The sequence below is a fragment of the Balaenoptera physalus genome (assembly GCF_965194825.1).
Source record: "Balaenoptera physalus genome assembly, chromosome: 13".
In the NCBI taxonomy this organism is placed as follows: Eukaryota; Metazoa; Chordata; class Mammalia; order Artiodactyla; family Balaenopteridae; genus Balaenoptera; species Balaenoptera physalus.
The window spans coordinates 54548119-54566349 of record NC_138892.1 but is presented as its reverse complement, the minus strand read 5'-3'; the positions used below and the strand labels follow the sequence as shown (position 1 = coordinate 54566349).

The window sequence follows — 18231 nt, the reverse complement described above, 5'->3', positions numbered from 1 at the left end:
AAGTTTTTGTATAGTAAACAGTTTATAGTATTGACTATTTTGTAATAAAGTTATTTACTAAGACAGTTGAGGGAAACAGACTATCCTGCATATTAACATTAAAATGGTTGTATACTTCTATTAAGAAAGATTCTTTAACTGATTTTCTTTTAAAATAAGATTTAAATTTTACTCTAGAAATTATCATTTGAGTTAGTCTCTTTCAAGAAAAAAAAATACCTTTGAATTTGCATCTTTTGTTTTAGGTAGTTCAACTTATCAGCACTGAGATACTACCTTATGCCAATTTTATTCCTAAGGAATTTGTTGGTCAGATAATGACTATGCTTAATAAGGGATCAATACATTCTCAGTCATCTTCATTTACAGGTATGTTATTTCAATGATTATTTTTTTTTAATGTTAATAAGTATTGAAGCACTTTTGAAGAAGCTGACTTCTACTAGAAATGTTTACTCCTACAGTTGTGGTAAATGTAAACGGGAGAATGGTTAAGAATGTGATATAGAACATTAAGCTTTATGAGGGGAAAATGTGGTAAATATTCTGTGATGAATTAAATTGCAAAGCACTTATGGAATCCACCTAAATCATTGCAGGCTGACATAAATCACCAGTTTTGTGAAGTCATGGATTATTGGGAAGTAATGAATGTGTATTCTGCCAGTTAGTAGTTGGTTAAGTGTCAGTTTTGTCATCTGTAAAATAAAGATATTAATACCAACCTCTCAGGACTATAAATTGCAGAGTTAGTCCATTAAAAAAAAAAATCCTTGACATTTGTTAAGGGAACTAAGATTTAGTGAATGACCACAATGTGCAGGGTATTATGCTAGAATATTAATCTCATTCCTCACAACATTTCTGTGAGGATAGGTTCTACTGTATTACAGAGGGGAAATGGGTTTAGAAAGGTTGAAAAAAATTGCCCACAGTCTTAAGGCTGGAGACCAAAGTTCATCCTTAAAAAGAACCACATGCTTCCTTTGATGTACTGTGTTGGGAGATGAGATGTAAGTTGCTTTTTGCTATTATTTCTTTTTTTTAAACCTATGCTCAAGTGTTAAATATAATCGTGGCACCATAATGTGATTTTTTTGGTGAGATAATTAAAAAGTTCTAAATTTGTGCCATGCATATTCTTAGTCCCCAGAATTTACTGGAGCTGTGACTAAATTCTACTAAACTGTGGTAAACACTTTAAAGAACATTTCTATGTACAGTTTGACCACTAGATACTGCTTACTTCACAAACTGATTCTTTTTCCTAGCCCAGACAGTTTTTAAAATTAATCAGGTAAAGTACAGGTTTGAAAACATTAGAACCTCAGAGAAAAAATTTTGAAGTCCATTTATCTTAATGTAGTCAACTTTTTATTAAGAATATTTAAAAATTATAGATAAATTTTTTATAAAATACATTTTAAGAACCATGTTTATAATTATATGTAAATATTCTAAGCTAAATAAGGACTACCAAGTTACCGTGTATACTTTTTCTAGCAGTTTTCTGATGATACCTCTTGCCATTTATAATATTAAATGTACCAAGATAAAGAAGGTACATGTACGTTCTTCCAGTGACTTGACCATTGGACACAAATTTCTCAGCTTTAACTTGGACTTTTCTTTAAACATATACATACAAAGTCTTTCCTGCTAATACACAAGACCAAGCTATAAACACAGAGGTTCCAGTGATTACTTTTGGTCCCCTGCTCTTAAGTATGATCTGACAGCCACAGCTCACAGACGTTTGAGGAAATCTTCCAACACAAAAGAGAAAGACCAAAACAAATGAAGAGAGGGTGATAGAAACTGGTAGGAAAGAGATAAAATGCAGAGCCATAGAAAACATTTATTTAAAAAAATATATAATTAGGATGCTTAAGGAGATAAAAGATTTTACATTCATGAAACAAGAAGAATGCTATTAAAATGGAACAATCAGAACACGAAAGAGCTCAAAGAAGCTAAAAATATGATAGATGAAATATGTTCAATGAAGGGTTGGAAGAAAACATTAAGGAACTATAACCCAGAAGTAGAGCAAAGACAAAAGATACAAATCTGCAGATTAAAAGCCGTGTCTCAGTACCCAGAGTAGTGAAAGAAAAAAGACTCACAATAAGACATGTCATCATGAAATACCAGAATAATAGAAATAAAGAGAAGGTGCTAAAAGATTTCAAAAAGAAAAGAAAAAAGTTCAAACACAAAAGGACATTGCAATTCTCAGCAACACTGGGCGCTCAGAGACATTGAGGCTGTGGTTTCATAGTCATAAATGGAAAAGATTTTTAACATGGAGTTTTATACCTAGGCCCACTTTTGGCCAAGTGAGGAGTGTAGAATGGTAATTCTCAAATGTCAGCGTGCATTATCCTCACCTGGAGTGAAGTCGTTGCTGGGCTGTAACCCCAGAGTTTCTGATTCAGTAGGTCTGGGGTGAGGCATGAGAATTTGCATTTCCAGCAAGTTCTCTGGTGGTGCTGATGCTGCTAGGAACCACACTTTGAGCACCCCAGTAAAATGACATTTTCAGAAATGTAAGGTCTCACAATTTGTGCTTCCCGTTCACTTTCTCAGGTACTACAGAATATGCCCTGTGAAACAAAGGAGTAAATCAAGGAAGGGGAAAGCACGAGGTCTAGAAAGTAAGATATAACCCAAGAGAGAAAAAAACAACTCACAGGGTGAGGCCAAAGACTAGTTCCAGGATATAACTGGACAGTATGTCCAGAGAGCAACTAGTCCAGACGGGAGCAGAGGTCAGGGTCCAGGGAAGATGTTGCCAAGAGAAAAAAAGAAAGAAAGAAACAGACAAACAAACAGATTATTCCAAGTTTGACCATGTGGAAGATTATTGAGAGGTACTCTAGTGCTGTTGAAGTGTATAAAAAGACCAAGACAAGAAAAATGTTGAAGTGATGAGAGTGGATAGTCTTGCCTTGTTTTTTGACCTTGCAAGGGGGAAAACTGTTTCCCTCTCTCTCTCTGTGTACATATATATATATGTATGGTATAAGTTTTTCATAGATGCTCTTTATCAGTTAAGGAATTTCCTTCTATTCCTAGTTTGCTAAGAATTGTGTCATTAAGGCATATTTATTTAACCTTGTATTAACCATCAAACATTGTTAATTCTACAGAAGCAGAGATTGATATTCGTTTGAGAGAAGAATTTTCTAAAATGTGTTTTGAAACACTGCTCCAGTTTTCCTTCAGTAATAAAGTCACAACACCTCAAGAAGGCTACATCTCACGAATGGCACTCTCAGTGCTTCTAAAGAGGTCTCAGGATGTACTACATCGTTATATAGAGGATGAAAGATTAAGTGGTAAATGCCCTCTTCCAAGGTATATGTATATATGTATTTTTTTAATTAAAGAAGGAAATACACTGTCATAGTTATTAATAATTTTAAAAAGCTCTGGAAATCAAGTGTTTTCATAAGTGATCTGAACTTAACCTGAGGCTGTTTATAATTTTATTTATCCCATACAGTGTAAATATTCATAAGTTTTGCTGCAGATATATTACTGTGTTTTATTATGGGGTGCTTTTTCATACTGCTCATGGAGGTTAAGTAATATATGGTATATATACCAAATTACTTATTTGAATTAGAAAAAAATTGAATTCTAAAATATATCTTCTCAAGGATTTCTGGGTAAGGACTTGTGGGTCTGTATGAACACATGATCGTGAATCTCTCTAGAGAGAAAATAATAGATAAATCATACTTTATGAACTTCCTAGTTTGTTTTACAGTCATTTATTTCTAGGTTTCTCTGTAAGTCATCTAGCCATATCTTAGATCTTCTTTTCATCTAATTTGCTTAATTAAGCCCTTATACCTAAACTGATTTGCTTCTCATGTAGTCAAGCCATGCCAGCTAAAGGGGATCTAGGTCTTTCTGCTAAGCCAAGGCTAATCAGAGTTGGGGTATATATCAGAATTCATCAAAAAATACAATCATAAATTGCGTTATGTTGCCAATCTATTTTTTAATGTGTAAGTTAGAGTTTAAGGCAAAGCAAATGAAGCAAACAGAAAATAATATTGGAAGACAAAGTTATCAAAGTCAGGAAAGAGTTAGGAAAATCATTTCAGGTCCCATCTCATAAGGCAGTAAATCACTAACCCTAAGTCTTTGTGTACATTCTTATTTACTTAGAATAAATCTCCAGAGTTGGGATTGACCTGTCAAAAGATATAGACATTTTAAAGGTTTTGATACATATTACAAATTGCCTGTTAGAGACTTCTGTCAGTTTATGTTCTCTCAGGAGTATATGACTGTCTTTTCCCTCAATTTTTAGCAGTTTAAAATTATTTGCCATTTTATCACTTATTTTATCTTTTTAAAAATTTGATGAATGAAGAAATAGCCACATAGTAGTTTGCTTTTTTTAATTTTTCTTTTCTTTTTTTAATTACCAATGCTTATTTGCCATTTGTATTTCTACTTTTAGCATCCACTGTATTTTGAATTTCTAGAACATAAATTATACCTCCTAGTGGATTTTATACAAAAACATTCCAAAGACAAATGTTAGTAATTTGGTTATTGTCATGATTGAAAATTGATTTATTAAAATTGACCTCTGAAGCATACTTGGAAAAGCAGTAATAGAGTTGCCTTGATTGGAATATTTTTATTGGAGTATAAGATATTATTGGATTTCAGAAAGCCGCTTTCCTTCATTTTTTGTGTTTTAAGTGTTTATTGCTTTAAGTTGAGTCTTATTTATAGTTGTTATATTGTATCATTCTATGTTTGATGCAGTATTATTGCATTATTTCCTAAAAACCTACACTGCAACACAATAAAATACTTGTATACTTACAAAGGGAGGCTTGAAATAGTACCCTGTCATAGTATTAGGAAAATCTTATCTGTTGAGTGATAACACAGATTCATACCAGGAGTAGGGTGTGGGGGAGGACTGTAGAGCAGAAGAGATATATTTCTGCAAGGAGAAAGAAAGAAATCAAACTACTCTTGTTGGTCCTTTACTCCAAGTTCATTCTTCATTGCCAATGTCTCCAGTGTCACCTTGGGGTTGATTTTGAGCATATTTCTAATTTGTTGTTTTAGAAAGTTAAATAACTACTATTGTGATTTTAAAGATACTTTTAACAGCATGATAAAATATGTGAAGGGGGTAATAGTGATCTTTATTTCCCTTTAAGCTTTGGCAAATCTCTTTTAGTACTAATAAGTTAAAAAAAAAAAAAAGAAAAACTGCTGTAGAAGTTTTAAAAGCACATCTTGTACAGTGTTTTAATTTGAAGTAGTTCTATGAAAATACCTTACTAATAAATTTAGATCTGCATGAGTAGATTGCCTCCCCCGTTTTAATGTTGATAACTTAGAATAACTATAAATCTTAATTGCACACTGAAGTACATGTTAATGAAATGATTTTCTTTTATAAGAATTTAAAACTAATATTAACTTTGCACTGTTTTGTGTTCAGTGTTTTCCAAAGTATTTCTATTTGTATAACTTAGTACAAAACACACATGGCATATCTTAAAATCTTGATGGAAATATTTCCCATCTTTTTTTTAGGCAACAAGTAACAGAAATCATATTTGTCTTAAAAGCAGTCAGTACTCTCATTGATTCACTTAAGAAAACTCAGCCTGAGAATGGTAAGTGCTTGGAAACTCAGTTATTCTAAATTTGTAACATTTATGTTCTATTTGTGTTGTATTTTTGTACTACTATTAAGTTAACTGAGTTTTAGGAACATAACAGCTATAAGACTTTTTTTCTCCAGGCCTTATGACAACAAAGCAGCAAGTCCATTAGGATGTCAATTAAGTAAAATTACTTTGTAATGTTTTCTTTATTTTAAGCAAATTTTGCTGACTTTTTTTCCCCCCAGCTTTGAGATGTAGTTGACATACAACCCTGTATAAGTTGAAGGTATACAACTTGTTGATTTGATACCCTTTTATATTGCAATATGTTTACCATGGAAGTGTTAGGTAACACCTCCATCATGTCACACAATTACCATTCCTTGTCTGTGCTGAGAACATTTTAAGATCTACTCTCTTAGCAACTTGTAAGTATATAACACAGTATTATTAACTGTAATCACCATGCTGTATATTAAATCCCTGGAATTTATTCATCTTATTCCTGGTAGCTTGTACCCTTTGACCAACATCTACCCCATTTCCCTGACCCTCCCAGAATTGGCAACCACCATTCTACCCTCTGTTTCTATGAGTTCAGCTTTTTTAGATTCCACATATAAGCGATATCATAATATAGTATTTGTCTATCTCTATGTGACGTTTCACTTAACATAATGCCCTCAGGTCCATCCCATTGTCTCAAAAGGCAGGATTTTCTTCTTTCTCACGGTTGAATAATATTTTGTTGTGTGTGTATGTATGTGTGTTTACAAATATATATAAATATACATATACACATGTAGCACATCATTATCCATTCATCCATTGATGGACACTTAGGTTGTTTCTATGTCTTGGCTATTGTGAGTAATGCTACAATGAACATGGGGGTGCGGTTATCTCTTTGAGATCCTGTTTCCTTTTTCTTTGGACATATGCCTAGAAGTGGAGTTGCTGGATCATATGGTAGTTCTATTTTTAATTTTTTGAGGAAACTCTATACAGTTTTTCATGGTGGTTGTACTAAATTACATTTCCATGCACAGGGCACAAGGGTTCCCTTTTCTCCACATCCTTGCTAACACTTAATATTTCTTCTTTTTTTGACGACACCATTCAAACAGGTTTGTAGTGATACCTCCTTGTAGTTTATTATTATTATTATTTTATTTATTGAGGTACGATTGGTTTATAACATTATATGTTTCATGTGTACAACATTATATTTTCACTTGTGTATATACTACACTAGTGTTCTCACCACCAAAAGTTTAGTTTTTATCCATCACCGTACAGTTGTCCCCCTTTATCCATTTCACCCTCCCCCATCTCCCTTCCCTTCTGGTAACCACTACTCTGTTCTCTGTATCTATGTGTTTGTTTTTATTTGGTTTGGTTTGTTTATTATTTTTTTAAAAAAATATTCCACATATGAGTGAAATCATACAGTATTTGTCTTTCTCCATCTGACTTATTTCGCTTAGCATAATACCCTCAAGTTCCATCATGCTGTTGCAAATGGCAAGATTTCCTTCTTTTTTATGGCTGAGTAGTAGTATCCCATTGTATATATATGTATATACGTGTGTGTGTGTGTATAGAGCATCGTCTTTAGCCATTAATCCGTTGATGTTTCCATTTCTTGCCTGTTGTAAATAATGCTGTGATGAACAGGGGATGCATGTATCTTTTCAGATTAGTATTTTCGTATTCTTCAGATAAATGCCCAGAAGTGTAATTGCTGGATCATATGTAGTTCTAGTCTTAATTTTTTGAGAAACCTCCATACTGTTTTCCATAGTGGCTACACAAATTTACATTTTCACTGACATTGTATAAGGATTCCCTTTCCCCTCCACATCCTAACATTTGTTATTTTCTTGCCTTTTCAATAGTAGTCATTCTAATGGGCATGAGGTTATATTTCATTGTGGTTTTGATTTGCATCTCCCTAATGATTAGTCATGTTGAGAATCTTTTCATGTGGCTATGGCCATCTGTATGTCTTATTTTAGAAAAATGTCTATTCAGATCCTCTGCCCATTTTTTAATCAAGTTGTTTGTTTTTTTTGTTGTTGAGTTGTATGAGTTCTTTATGTATTTTGGATATTAACCCCTTATCAGATATAATGATTTGCAAATATCTTCTTCCATTTGGTAGGTAATCTTTTCATTTTGTTGATAGTTTCCTTTGCTGTGCAGAAGCTTTTTAGTTTGATACACTCATTTATTTATTTTTGCTTTTCTTACCCTTGCCTGGGGCGATATATCCAGAAAGATATTTCTAAGACCAGTGTGAATGAGTGTACTGCCTATGTTTTTGTCTAGGATTTTTATGGTTTCAGGTCTTACATTCAAGTCTTTTTTTAATAAATTGGAGTACTTTATTTATTTATTTATTTATTTATTTATTTATTTATTTATTTATTTATTTTTGGCTGTGTTGGGTCTTCGTTTCTGTGCGAGGGCTTTCTGTAGTTGTGGCAAGCGGGGGCCACTCTTCATCGCAGTGCGCGGGCCTCTCACTATCGTGGCCTCTCTTGTTGCGGAGCACAGGCTCCAGACGCGCAGGCTCAGTAGTTGTGGCTCACGGGCCTAGTTGCTCCGCAGCACGTGGGATCTTCCCAGACCAGGGCTCGAACCCGTGTCCCCTGCATTGGCAGGCAGATTCTCAATCACTGCGCCACCAGGGAAGCCCCATTCAAGTCTTTAATCCATTTTGAGTTGATTTTTGTGTCTGGTGTAAGATAAGTAAGATAGTGGTCTAGTTTTATTCTTTTGCGTCTGGCTGTCCAGTTTTCCCAACACCTTTTATTGAAGACACTATCCTTTCTCCATTGTATGTTCTTTGTTCTTTTGATGTAAATTAATTGTCCATATATGTGTGGGTTTATTTCTAGGCTCTCAACTGAATTCCATTGATCTGTGTGTCTGTTTTGCTGGCAATACCAGGCTGTTTTGATTGCTACAGTTTTGTAGTATAATTTGAAAACAGGGAGTGTGATACCTACAGCTTTGTTCTTTTTTCTCAGGATTGCTTTGCTCTTCAGGGTCTTTTGTGGTTCCATATAAATTTTCGGATTTTTTTGTTCTATTTCTGTGAAAAATATCATTGGGATTTTGATAGGGATTACATTGACTCTGTAGGTTGCTTTAGGTAACATGGACATTTTAACAATGTTAATTCTTCCAATCCATGAGTATGGAATATCTTTCTATTCCTTTGCATCTTCAGTTTCTTTCACCAGTGTCTTATAGTTTTCAGTGTACAGGTTCTTTCACCTCCTTGGTTAAATTTGTTCCTAGGTATTTATTCTTTTTGCTGCGATTGTAAATGAGACTGTTTTCCTAATTTCTCTTTCTGATAGTTTGTTGCTAGTGTACAGAATGCAACAGATTTGTGTATGTTGATTTCGTACCCTGCAACTTTAATATATTCATTTATTATTCCTAACAGTTTTTTGGTGGAGTCTTTAGGATTTTCTATATATAAAATCATGTCATCCGGAAATAGTGATAGTTTTATGTCTTCCTTTCCAATTTTGATGCCTTTTATTTCTTTCTCTTGCCTAATTGCTTTGGTTAAGACTTCCAATACCATGTTGAATAAGAGTGGTGAGAGTGGGCATTCTTGTCCTTTTCCTGATCTTAGAGAGATGGCTTTCAATTTTTCACCATTGTGTAAGATGTTAGCTGTGGGTTTGTCATACGGCTTTTATTATGTTGAGGTACAGTCCTCTATCTCCATTTTATTGAGAGTTTTTATTAGAAAAATAGGTGTTGAATCTTGTCAAATGCTTTTCCTGTATCTGTTGAGATGATCATAACATTTTTATCCATTTTGTTAATGTGGTGTATCGTGTTGATTAATTTGCAGTTGAAAATAATTTGTATCTCTGGAATAAATCCCACTTAATCATTGTGTATGATCCTTTCAACGTATTGTTGAGTTCAGTTTGCTAATATTTTGTTGACAGTGCTTGCATATATGTTCAACAGACATACTGGCTTACAATTTTCTTTTTTCTTTGTTGTCCTTATTTGATTTTGGTATCAGGGTAACGGTGGCCTTGTAAAATGAGTTAGGAAGCATTCCCTCCCCTTCTATTTTTTGGAAGAATTTAGGAAGCATTAGTATTAAATTTTCTTTGAATGTTTGGTAGAATTCACCTCTGAAGCCATCTGGTCCTGGATTTTTGGTTTTTAATGAGGTTTTTTATTACTTTTTCAGTCCCCTTGCTAGGGATCAGTCTATTCAGATTTCCTGTTTCTTCATGATTCAGTCTTGGAAGATTGTATGATTCTAAGAATTTATCCATTTCATCTACGTTGTCCATTTTGTTGGCATATAGCTGTTCATAGTATTCTCATAATATTTTCTATTTTTGTGGTATCTGTTGTTATTTCTCCTCTTTTTTTTTTTTTTTTTTAATTTTTTTGGCCATGCTGCGTGGTATGCGGGATCTTAGTTCCCCAACCAGAGATCAGGTTCGTGCCCCCTGCAGTGGAAGTACAGAGTCTTAACCACTGGACCACCAGGGAAGTCCCTCTCCTCTTTTGTTTTTGATTTTATTCATCTAAGCCTTCTCTTTTTTCCTCAGTGAGTCTAGCTAAAGGTTTCTCAGTTTTGTTGCTCTTTTGTAAGAAGCAGCTCTTAGTTTTATTGATCTTTGCTATTGTATTTTTAGTCTCTATTTCCATTACTTCTGCTCTGCTCTTTATTATTTCCTTTCTTCTACTGACTTTGGGCTTCATTTGTCCTTTTCTAGTTCCTTTAGGTGTAAGGTTAAATTTTTTGAGATTTTTCTTGTTTCTTGAGGCAGGCCTGTATTGCTATAAACTTCCCCATAAATACCACTTTTGCTGCATCCCATAGATTTGAAATGTTGTATTTTTGTTTCCATTTGTCTGCAGGTATTTTTAAAATTTATCCTTTGCTTTCTTCATTGACCCAATAGTTGTTCAGTAGCATGTTTTTTAGTTTCCACATATTTGTGATTTTTCCAGCTTTCTTTTTGTAGTTGGTTTCTAGTGTCATACCATTTGTGATCAGAAAAGATGTTTGATATGGTTTTAGTCTTCTTAAATTTATTGAGACTTGTTTTGTACCCCAACATATGGTCTATCCTTAATAATGTTCCATGTGCACTTGAGAAGAATGTGTATTCTGGTGCATTTGGATGGCATGTTCTGTATAAATCTATCAAGCCCATCTGGTCTAATGTTTCATTGAAGGCCACTATTTCTTTGTTGACTTTCTGTCTGAATGGTCTATCCACTGCTGTAAGTGGGGTGTTAAAGTCACCTACTATTACTGTGTTGCTGTCAGTTTCTCCCTTTAGATGTATTAATAATTGCTTTATATATTTGGGTGCTTTTATGTTAGGTACATACATATTAACTGTTAGGTACAAACTGTTATGTCTTCTTGATGAATTTCCCCCTTTATCATTATATAGTGTTCATCTTTGTCTCTCGTTACCTTTTTTGGCTTGAAGTGTATTTTGTCTGATATGAGTATGGGTACATCCACTTTCTTTCGGCTGTCATGTGCTTGAAGTATCATCTTCCATCCCTTCATTTTGAGCCTGTGTTTGTCTTCAGAGCTGACATGAGTCTCCTGGAGGCAGCATGTACTTGGGCCTTATTTTTTAATCCATCCAACCACTCTATGTCTTTTGATTGGTGAATTCAATCCATTTACATTTAGGGTGATTATTGATGGATGAGGACTGAGTACTGCCATTTTATCTTGTTTTCTGGTTGGTCTATATCTCCATTGTTTCTCTTTCCTTGTGTTTCTGCCAGTTTCATTTGCTGGGTTTTTTATGATGTTTGTCTCAGTTTTCTCCTTTTTTATGTTTTGAATTTCTGCTCTAGATTTATATTTTGTGTTTACCTTGATGTTTATGACATGTTTCATAGATGAAATATTTCTTTTTCTGCTGATAGCATGTTATTTTTATTTGCCTATACAGATTCTGTCCTTTTCCTATTCCCCTTTTGTGTTTCTTGTTGTCTCAAATTATCCTTTTTTATGTTGTGATTTTGTTACTAAATTAAAATAGTTATAGTTTTTTTTACTGCTTTTTCCCCTTTAACCTTTATGCTGTAATTAAGTATTTAAAAGATTTTGTCTGTATTATCACCTTATTCAATGTTTTGTGTACTTTTACCTTTTTGTTTCAAGTAGAAGAGCTCCTTTCAACATTTCTTGTAAGGCAGGTCTTTGTTGATGAACTCCCTCAGCTTGTTTGTCTGGGAAAGGCTTTATTTCTCCTTCATATCTGAAGAATAACTTTGCTGGATAGAGTATGCTTGGCTGATAGTTTTTAATCTTTCAACATTTTGAGTATGTCATTCCATTCTCTCCTGGCCTGTAGATTTTCTTATGAGAAATCTGTTGATAGCCTAATGAGTTACCTAATGGTAGGTTACCATTCTTTTTTCCCTGGATGCTTTTAAAATTCTTTCTCTGTCATTGATTTTTCACAGTTTTAATATGTCTTGGAGAAGGTCTTTTTGCATTGAGGTAATTAACTGTTCTCTTAGCTTCATGGACTTGTATATCCAGTTCCTTCCCCAGGTTTAGGAAGGTCTCAGCTATTATTTCTTTAAATAAACCCTCTGCCCCCTTCTCTTGGGATACTCATTATTCTGATGTTGCTTTTCCTAATAGAGTTGGATAGTTCCTATAGAATTTCTTCATTTTTTTTAGATCTTAGCTCTCTTTCCTCTTCTACTTGTATTGATTTCTTGATTTCTATCTTTGAGCTAGCTAATTCTCTCTTCCATATGGTCTGCTCTATTTCCCATATGTTCTTATGCATTCTTCATCTCATTTGAGTTCTTTGGCTCCAGAATTCCTGTTTGGTTCCTTTTCAGAGTTTCAGTTTCTTTGGTAATGTATTCCTCTGCTCATTAATATTATTCCTAAGCTCATCGAACTACCTTTTTGAGTTTTCTTGTAGCTTGTTGAATTTCTTTAGGACAGCTATTTTGAATTCTGTCAGTTAGATTGCAGTATTGTTTAATTTTAAGTTTGGTTTCTGGAGAACTGTCATTTACTTTTGTGATACCATATTGCTCTGGTTTTTCATGGTGCTTGATGAATTGTTCCTCTGATATATTTGAAGTAACACACACCTCTTTTCTTTAGTAAGGCTTCTTTTTTATTTGACTCTAACAATTTAACAGGTTAGTAATTAGAGGCCCTTCTTTTGTTTTTCAGTAGGTGGCACTATAGTACAAGTTTTCAGTTTCTCTTACCTGAGTTGCCTATGGTTATGTTTGAGAATTTCACTTTCCATCCTCCACTGCCTCTGCTAGAGGTGTTGTCTGGTGCCCTTGTTGTCACTGCTTATGCTTTCAGGGTTGCTGGTACCTTGCTGCTGCCAGTGTCGCTGTTGTCACTGGTGTCACTGCCTGTAGCACTGAGATAGCAGGTGTGTCCACCATGTCTGGGATCTCCCGGGTCCACTGCAGTGGGGACAGAGGGTGGTTGGGGTGAGGAGCTGAGGTCTTGGGTGCTTTTGCCACATCCAGGGTTATCAGTTTCATGGATGCTGCTGCTATGGGCAAAAGGGCCAGAGTCACATGTGCCTGCATGACTGGAGGGATAACATTGCAGGCCCTGTTGTTGCCTAGTTCCCTGTAGCCTTAGCCACTGCTGTGGCTGAGAAGCTGGAGTCATGTGCATCACCTGCCCTGCTGCTACCAGGTTTTCTGAGGCTGCAGGCTTAGCTGCTGTGGCTGGGGATCTAGGACTGCAGGTACCACCTCCACTGTTTCCCTGGTCCTGCCTCCTCTGTGTGTTTCAGCCCATCCACTCTTTTTTTTTGGCCACACTGCTTGTGGGATCTTAGTTCCCTGACCAGGGATTGAACCCAGGCCCTTGGCATTGAGAGTGTGGAGTCCTAACCACTGCACCACCAGGGAATTCCTAGTCCATCCACTCTTATGTATAGTTGTACAGGTGTGTGGAATTCTCTGGGATCCTGGTGTATTGGGCAGAGACACTTTTATTGAGTTATGGATGTTTTACTAGTTATAGATTGAAGGGAAGAGACAAAGGGAGCTTCTCACACTGCTATGATCCTGACTTCACAGCCTGGCTGGATTTTTTTTAAACTAAATTGGTCTGAATATAGATAATTTATATTTTATATATTTTTAATGTAGAACATGACTGACTTTTTTGGGTTGTAGGAGGTTTCTGTTCTGCATTTGTAGTGATTTATCATATAGATGTAAGAAACTTTGAATTATTTTTATAGCCTTTTCTCATTTGTTTCCTCTTTCTGTCACTCATTTATATCCAATCCATTCTTTACATTAATGCCAGAAATGATTTTTCCAAAAGTGCAGCTTTGGTCATTCATTTTTCCATCCTTGTAAAACAAAACAAAATAATCTTTTTCATTTACCATAACCTACCAAATACAAAGAGTACTACTGTCTGACTCCATTCTAGTCACGCTTTATTTCCCACTAGACTTCATATATCCTGCTCTCTCACCAAACTAAAATTCTTAGTCTATCCAAGTATTCCTAGTCCTTTGCTCATTCCATTCTCCTGCCTATATCCACCCTGTTCAGATATCACACCACTTTTAAGCCTTGTTTTTATTCCTTAAAGGTGAGCAATTTCTTTTTTTGGTGAACTTGTAGCTCTTTTACGTGTGCCTTTGTCTTAAAACACTCTGTTTGTATTATAGTTATACATGTACATGACTCATGCCTCTTAAAGTGTAAGCTTCTTGACAGGCTATTTGAACCATGTTTTATTCTATTTTGAATCCTTTACAACACTGCTGCTCAAAGTGTGTGTGGTTTTTTTTTTTTTTTTTTTGGACCAGCTACTGGTCCAGGACAAGATAAAGAGCTGGCATCAGAGTATAAGTCAATTGTGCCACTGAGCACACTGGTTCAGCTGACTTTTTATATAAGACTTTGTTATAGAAGAAAGTGTGTTTATTTACATTCTGGCACAAGCACCTTAGCAGATTGGCGCTATAAGCAGCATTACTTTTAATAACCAAGAAAAAAGTAGGTTCCTAATAAATGCCTAATAAGTGAGTCCCAGGATATTTGTTCCTGTCAGTTGTTACACAATTAAATACATATTTTTCTGTTTTCAAAATTCACTGACTGTTACTTTGGCCTAGAAAGCGTGAGTATTATACTGGATATTAAGAGGCAGTAGACTTGTGTATATTCAACCCAAAAGAAGGGGTAGAATTTCTAAGAAAAATTCTGGAACAGTGTCCTTAATTTATCCCATCAAGTTCAAATTTGAGTTTTCTTAATAAAATGTTCTGGTTGAATTTTCAGAGAGGGAGACCATGCATTGATTTCCTCGAGACCAGTAAAATCTTTATTAGATCACAGGATAGAATTTGATTCTTAGAAATATGTTATACTTAAGAAATAAACAGGAAATTCTCTATTTTTCATGTTATTGCTATAGATGTATTAAAAACAGAAATATTTCAGTGCATAGTACTTGCATTATTTTTTATGATCTTTAGATAGCTGTCAAGAATGTAACCAGAATTTGTATAAAGGAAGAAAAGGGAAGGAAAAGGAAAACTTAGTAACCTGTTTTTTACAAAGTCAGTGGGCCATGGGTAGGGCAGCCTAGTAATGATAGATGATCTAACTAAATTAATGTTAAAAATTGTTTGAGTTTGAATTATACCTCTGAGCATATTAAGTGAAGATTTAAATTAAATGTAACCATAAATGATGATGATGATATAGTAACATATTAAAATGTTATGATAAGCTTCATTAAGAAACAGAAAAAAAGAAGATAACTTAGAGAAGTCCAGGCCTTCCTGGCAGAAATATGTTGGACATGCTCGTAGCCAGTCCAAAATTAATTCTAGGGGATGGCTACAAGGTGTGGAACCAGTGTTCACCCAACATTTGTTTAGAACATTTGTTATTTGTTTTAGGGTTTTCTAGTGGACCAGGAGGCATTTGTTGGACTTATTTATCACCTTACTTGATCTTTAATTAAAAATTTGAATAGGTAGTAAACATATACATGGTTCAAAAATTCAAAAATATTGAAAGATGTACAGGAAACATGTCTTTCCTCTGTTCTGTATCTGCCCAGCTCTTACATTACCACAGTCAACCATTTTTATTAGTTTGTCGATCCTTCCATAAGTTTATTATGTAAATACAAAATACATATGTAGTCGGCCCTTGAACAATGCAGGAGTTAGGGGTGCTGACCTTCCAAGCAGTTAGATGGTTCTTCTATATCCGGGATTCTACATCCTTGGATTCAACCAACTGGGGATTGTGTAGCACTATAGTCTTTACTGTGTATAAGCGGATCCACACAGTTCAGACCTGTGTTGTTCAAAAGTCAACTGTGCTCCAACACGCCCCCAGTTTTCAACACGAATTAATATGCATAATAGCCCCATGTTTTACCTACTATTCTGAACACTCTTCATTTTTTCCACTTCATAAAATATCATGGAGATTCTTCCATATCAATACATACAGCTTTTTCATTGTTTTTGATAGTTAAGTCCAAAGTGCCCATGAAGATCTATGGTTAGTTTTTAAAACATATTTTAATTTAAGAAAGTTGAGTAGCTTCCCCTGAGTTTAAGATGTTATCTTAAATAATGTATTTTTGTATTTTCCTATAATAAACCAAGAATAAGTTTGGTCAGTTGACTATGTGGGCCAATCTAGATACCTTTCAATCTATGCAATCTTTTTTTTTTCCCCCCAAATTCTTTTATTGCAGTAAAATACATGTAACAAAACTTACTATGGTAACCATTTTTTCAGCGGCATTAAATACATTCACAATGTTGGCAACCATCACCACTAGCCATGTCCATAACTCTTTTCATTTTATAACTGAAACTCTGTACTTGTTAAACAATAACTCCCCATTCCCCACTTCTCCTAGCCCCTGGTAATCACCATTCTACTTTTTATCTCTATGATCTTGACTACTCTAAGTACCTCATATAAGTTGAAACATACAGTATTTGCCTTTTTGTGACTGGCTTATTTCACTTAGCTAATGTTGTTAAGGTTCGTCCATATTTTAGTGTGTTGCAGTTTTCCTTCTTTTTTGAGGCCGAATAATATTCCATGTGTGTGTGTATATATCTTTATATATCCATTCATCCATTGGTGGACACTTGGGTTGCTTGCGTGGTGTTAGCTGTTGTGAATAATGCTGCTATGAACATGTATGTACAGATATCTCTTTGAGACCCTGCTTTTAATTCTTTTGGGTATATACCAGAAGTGGAATTGCTGGGTCATATGGTAAATTCTATTTTTTATTTTTTGAGGAATCACCATACTGTTTCCCACAGTGGCTGTACCATTTTACATTCCCACCAACAGTGAACAAGGGTTCTGTTTTCTCTACAGCCTCACCTACACTTGTTTTCTGTTTGTTTGTTGTTTTGTAGTAGCTATTCTATTAAGCATGAGGTGGTATCTCATTGTTGTTTTGATTTGCATTTTCCTAATGGTTAATGGTGTTGAGCATCTTTTCATGTGCTTTATCGACCGTTTGTATACCTTCTTTGGAGAAATGTCTATTCAAGTCCTTTGCCCATTTTTGAATTATTTGTTTTTTCTTTTGTTCTTGAAGCCTCTCTGCACCTCTGTGATCAGAAGCAGCAATTAGAGCACAGACCCCTGATATTTGGAGTATAGGGTCCTCTTTTCCCACCCTGGCCTCCCACAAGCTGCGTGTAAGCTGCTCCAGGAACACCTGCACAACTGCTTACCACATGGCTAGAAATAGAGGATGGGTAGCTGCTACTGTGCTAAGGGCTTAGATTGACGAAAATTAACTGCAATATACTATCCAGGTCTTCCTCTGGAAGTTGGAAGCCTTCAGTAGACTCCAGAGTTCCAAAATAGTTGCATCAGATTCTGCCCGTTCAGTTGTTGTCTAGGTGGGCAGACAGATTCCTGGTACTTACTACTTTGCCATTTCCCAGAATTCTCTCTATGTAATCTTTTGTTAAATGATTAGTGGAAAGTTTTATAGACAACAGCTGGAGCAGACTGTTTAAAACTACTTAGGCCATTGGTTTTTTTAATGTTTCTTTTTTGTTGTTGCTGTTAAGCAGCAAAATTCTTTTTACAAATGAAATCTGATGTGGATTTCCAACATACGAAACAGCTAAAAGCAGAACAGCTCTGGCCTGACATTCCCTCCCTCACCAATACCCATCAACCCCACACCCCTTTTCTTCTTCCCACCTCCACTCTGAGGAAGCCCTTGTTGAGGTGTAGAAGAGATTAAATGAGCGGGTTAGCATTTCCCAAGACATGTACTAAGGAATGAATTTTAATGATGAGGGATGTCAGTAGATACTGAATGGGGAAAAATTCCATAATCAAATTAATTTTGGAAACCTTGGATTGGATAAAAGTTAAACCTATTCTTTAACTATGAACCTGTCTGAATTGTGAATCCCCCAAAAGGAAGATTATACATAGAACATTTGCCAAACTTACTTGACCATCAGTTTTTTTTAAAGAAGTAACTTGAAGAACACTAGTTTGA

At 35.0% G+C, this 18231-nt stretch overlaps 1 protein-coding gene across 5 annotated transcripts in view; it reads left to right on the top strand.

The window, feature by feature from the left end:
* The window catches only part of MON2 (MON2 homolog, regulator of endosome-to-Golgi trafficking), a 204650-nt gene that overhangs the window by 104281 nt on the left and 82138 nt on the right, over positions 1-18231 (top strand). For all 5 annotated transcript variants that reach the window (XM_082422679.1, XM_082422677.1, XM_082422678.1 and 2 more), the window contains exons 32-34: positions 246-369; positions 3153-3360; positions 5584-5666. In XM_082422679.1, the coding sequence (XP_082278805.1) occupies positions 246-369; positions 3153-3360; positions 5584-5666 (415 nt within the window). The remainder of the gene's footprint in view (positions 1-245; positions 370-3152; positions 3361-5583; positions 5667-18231) is intronic.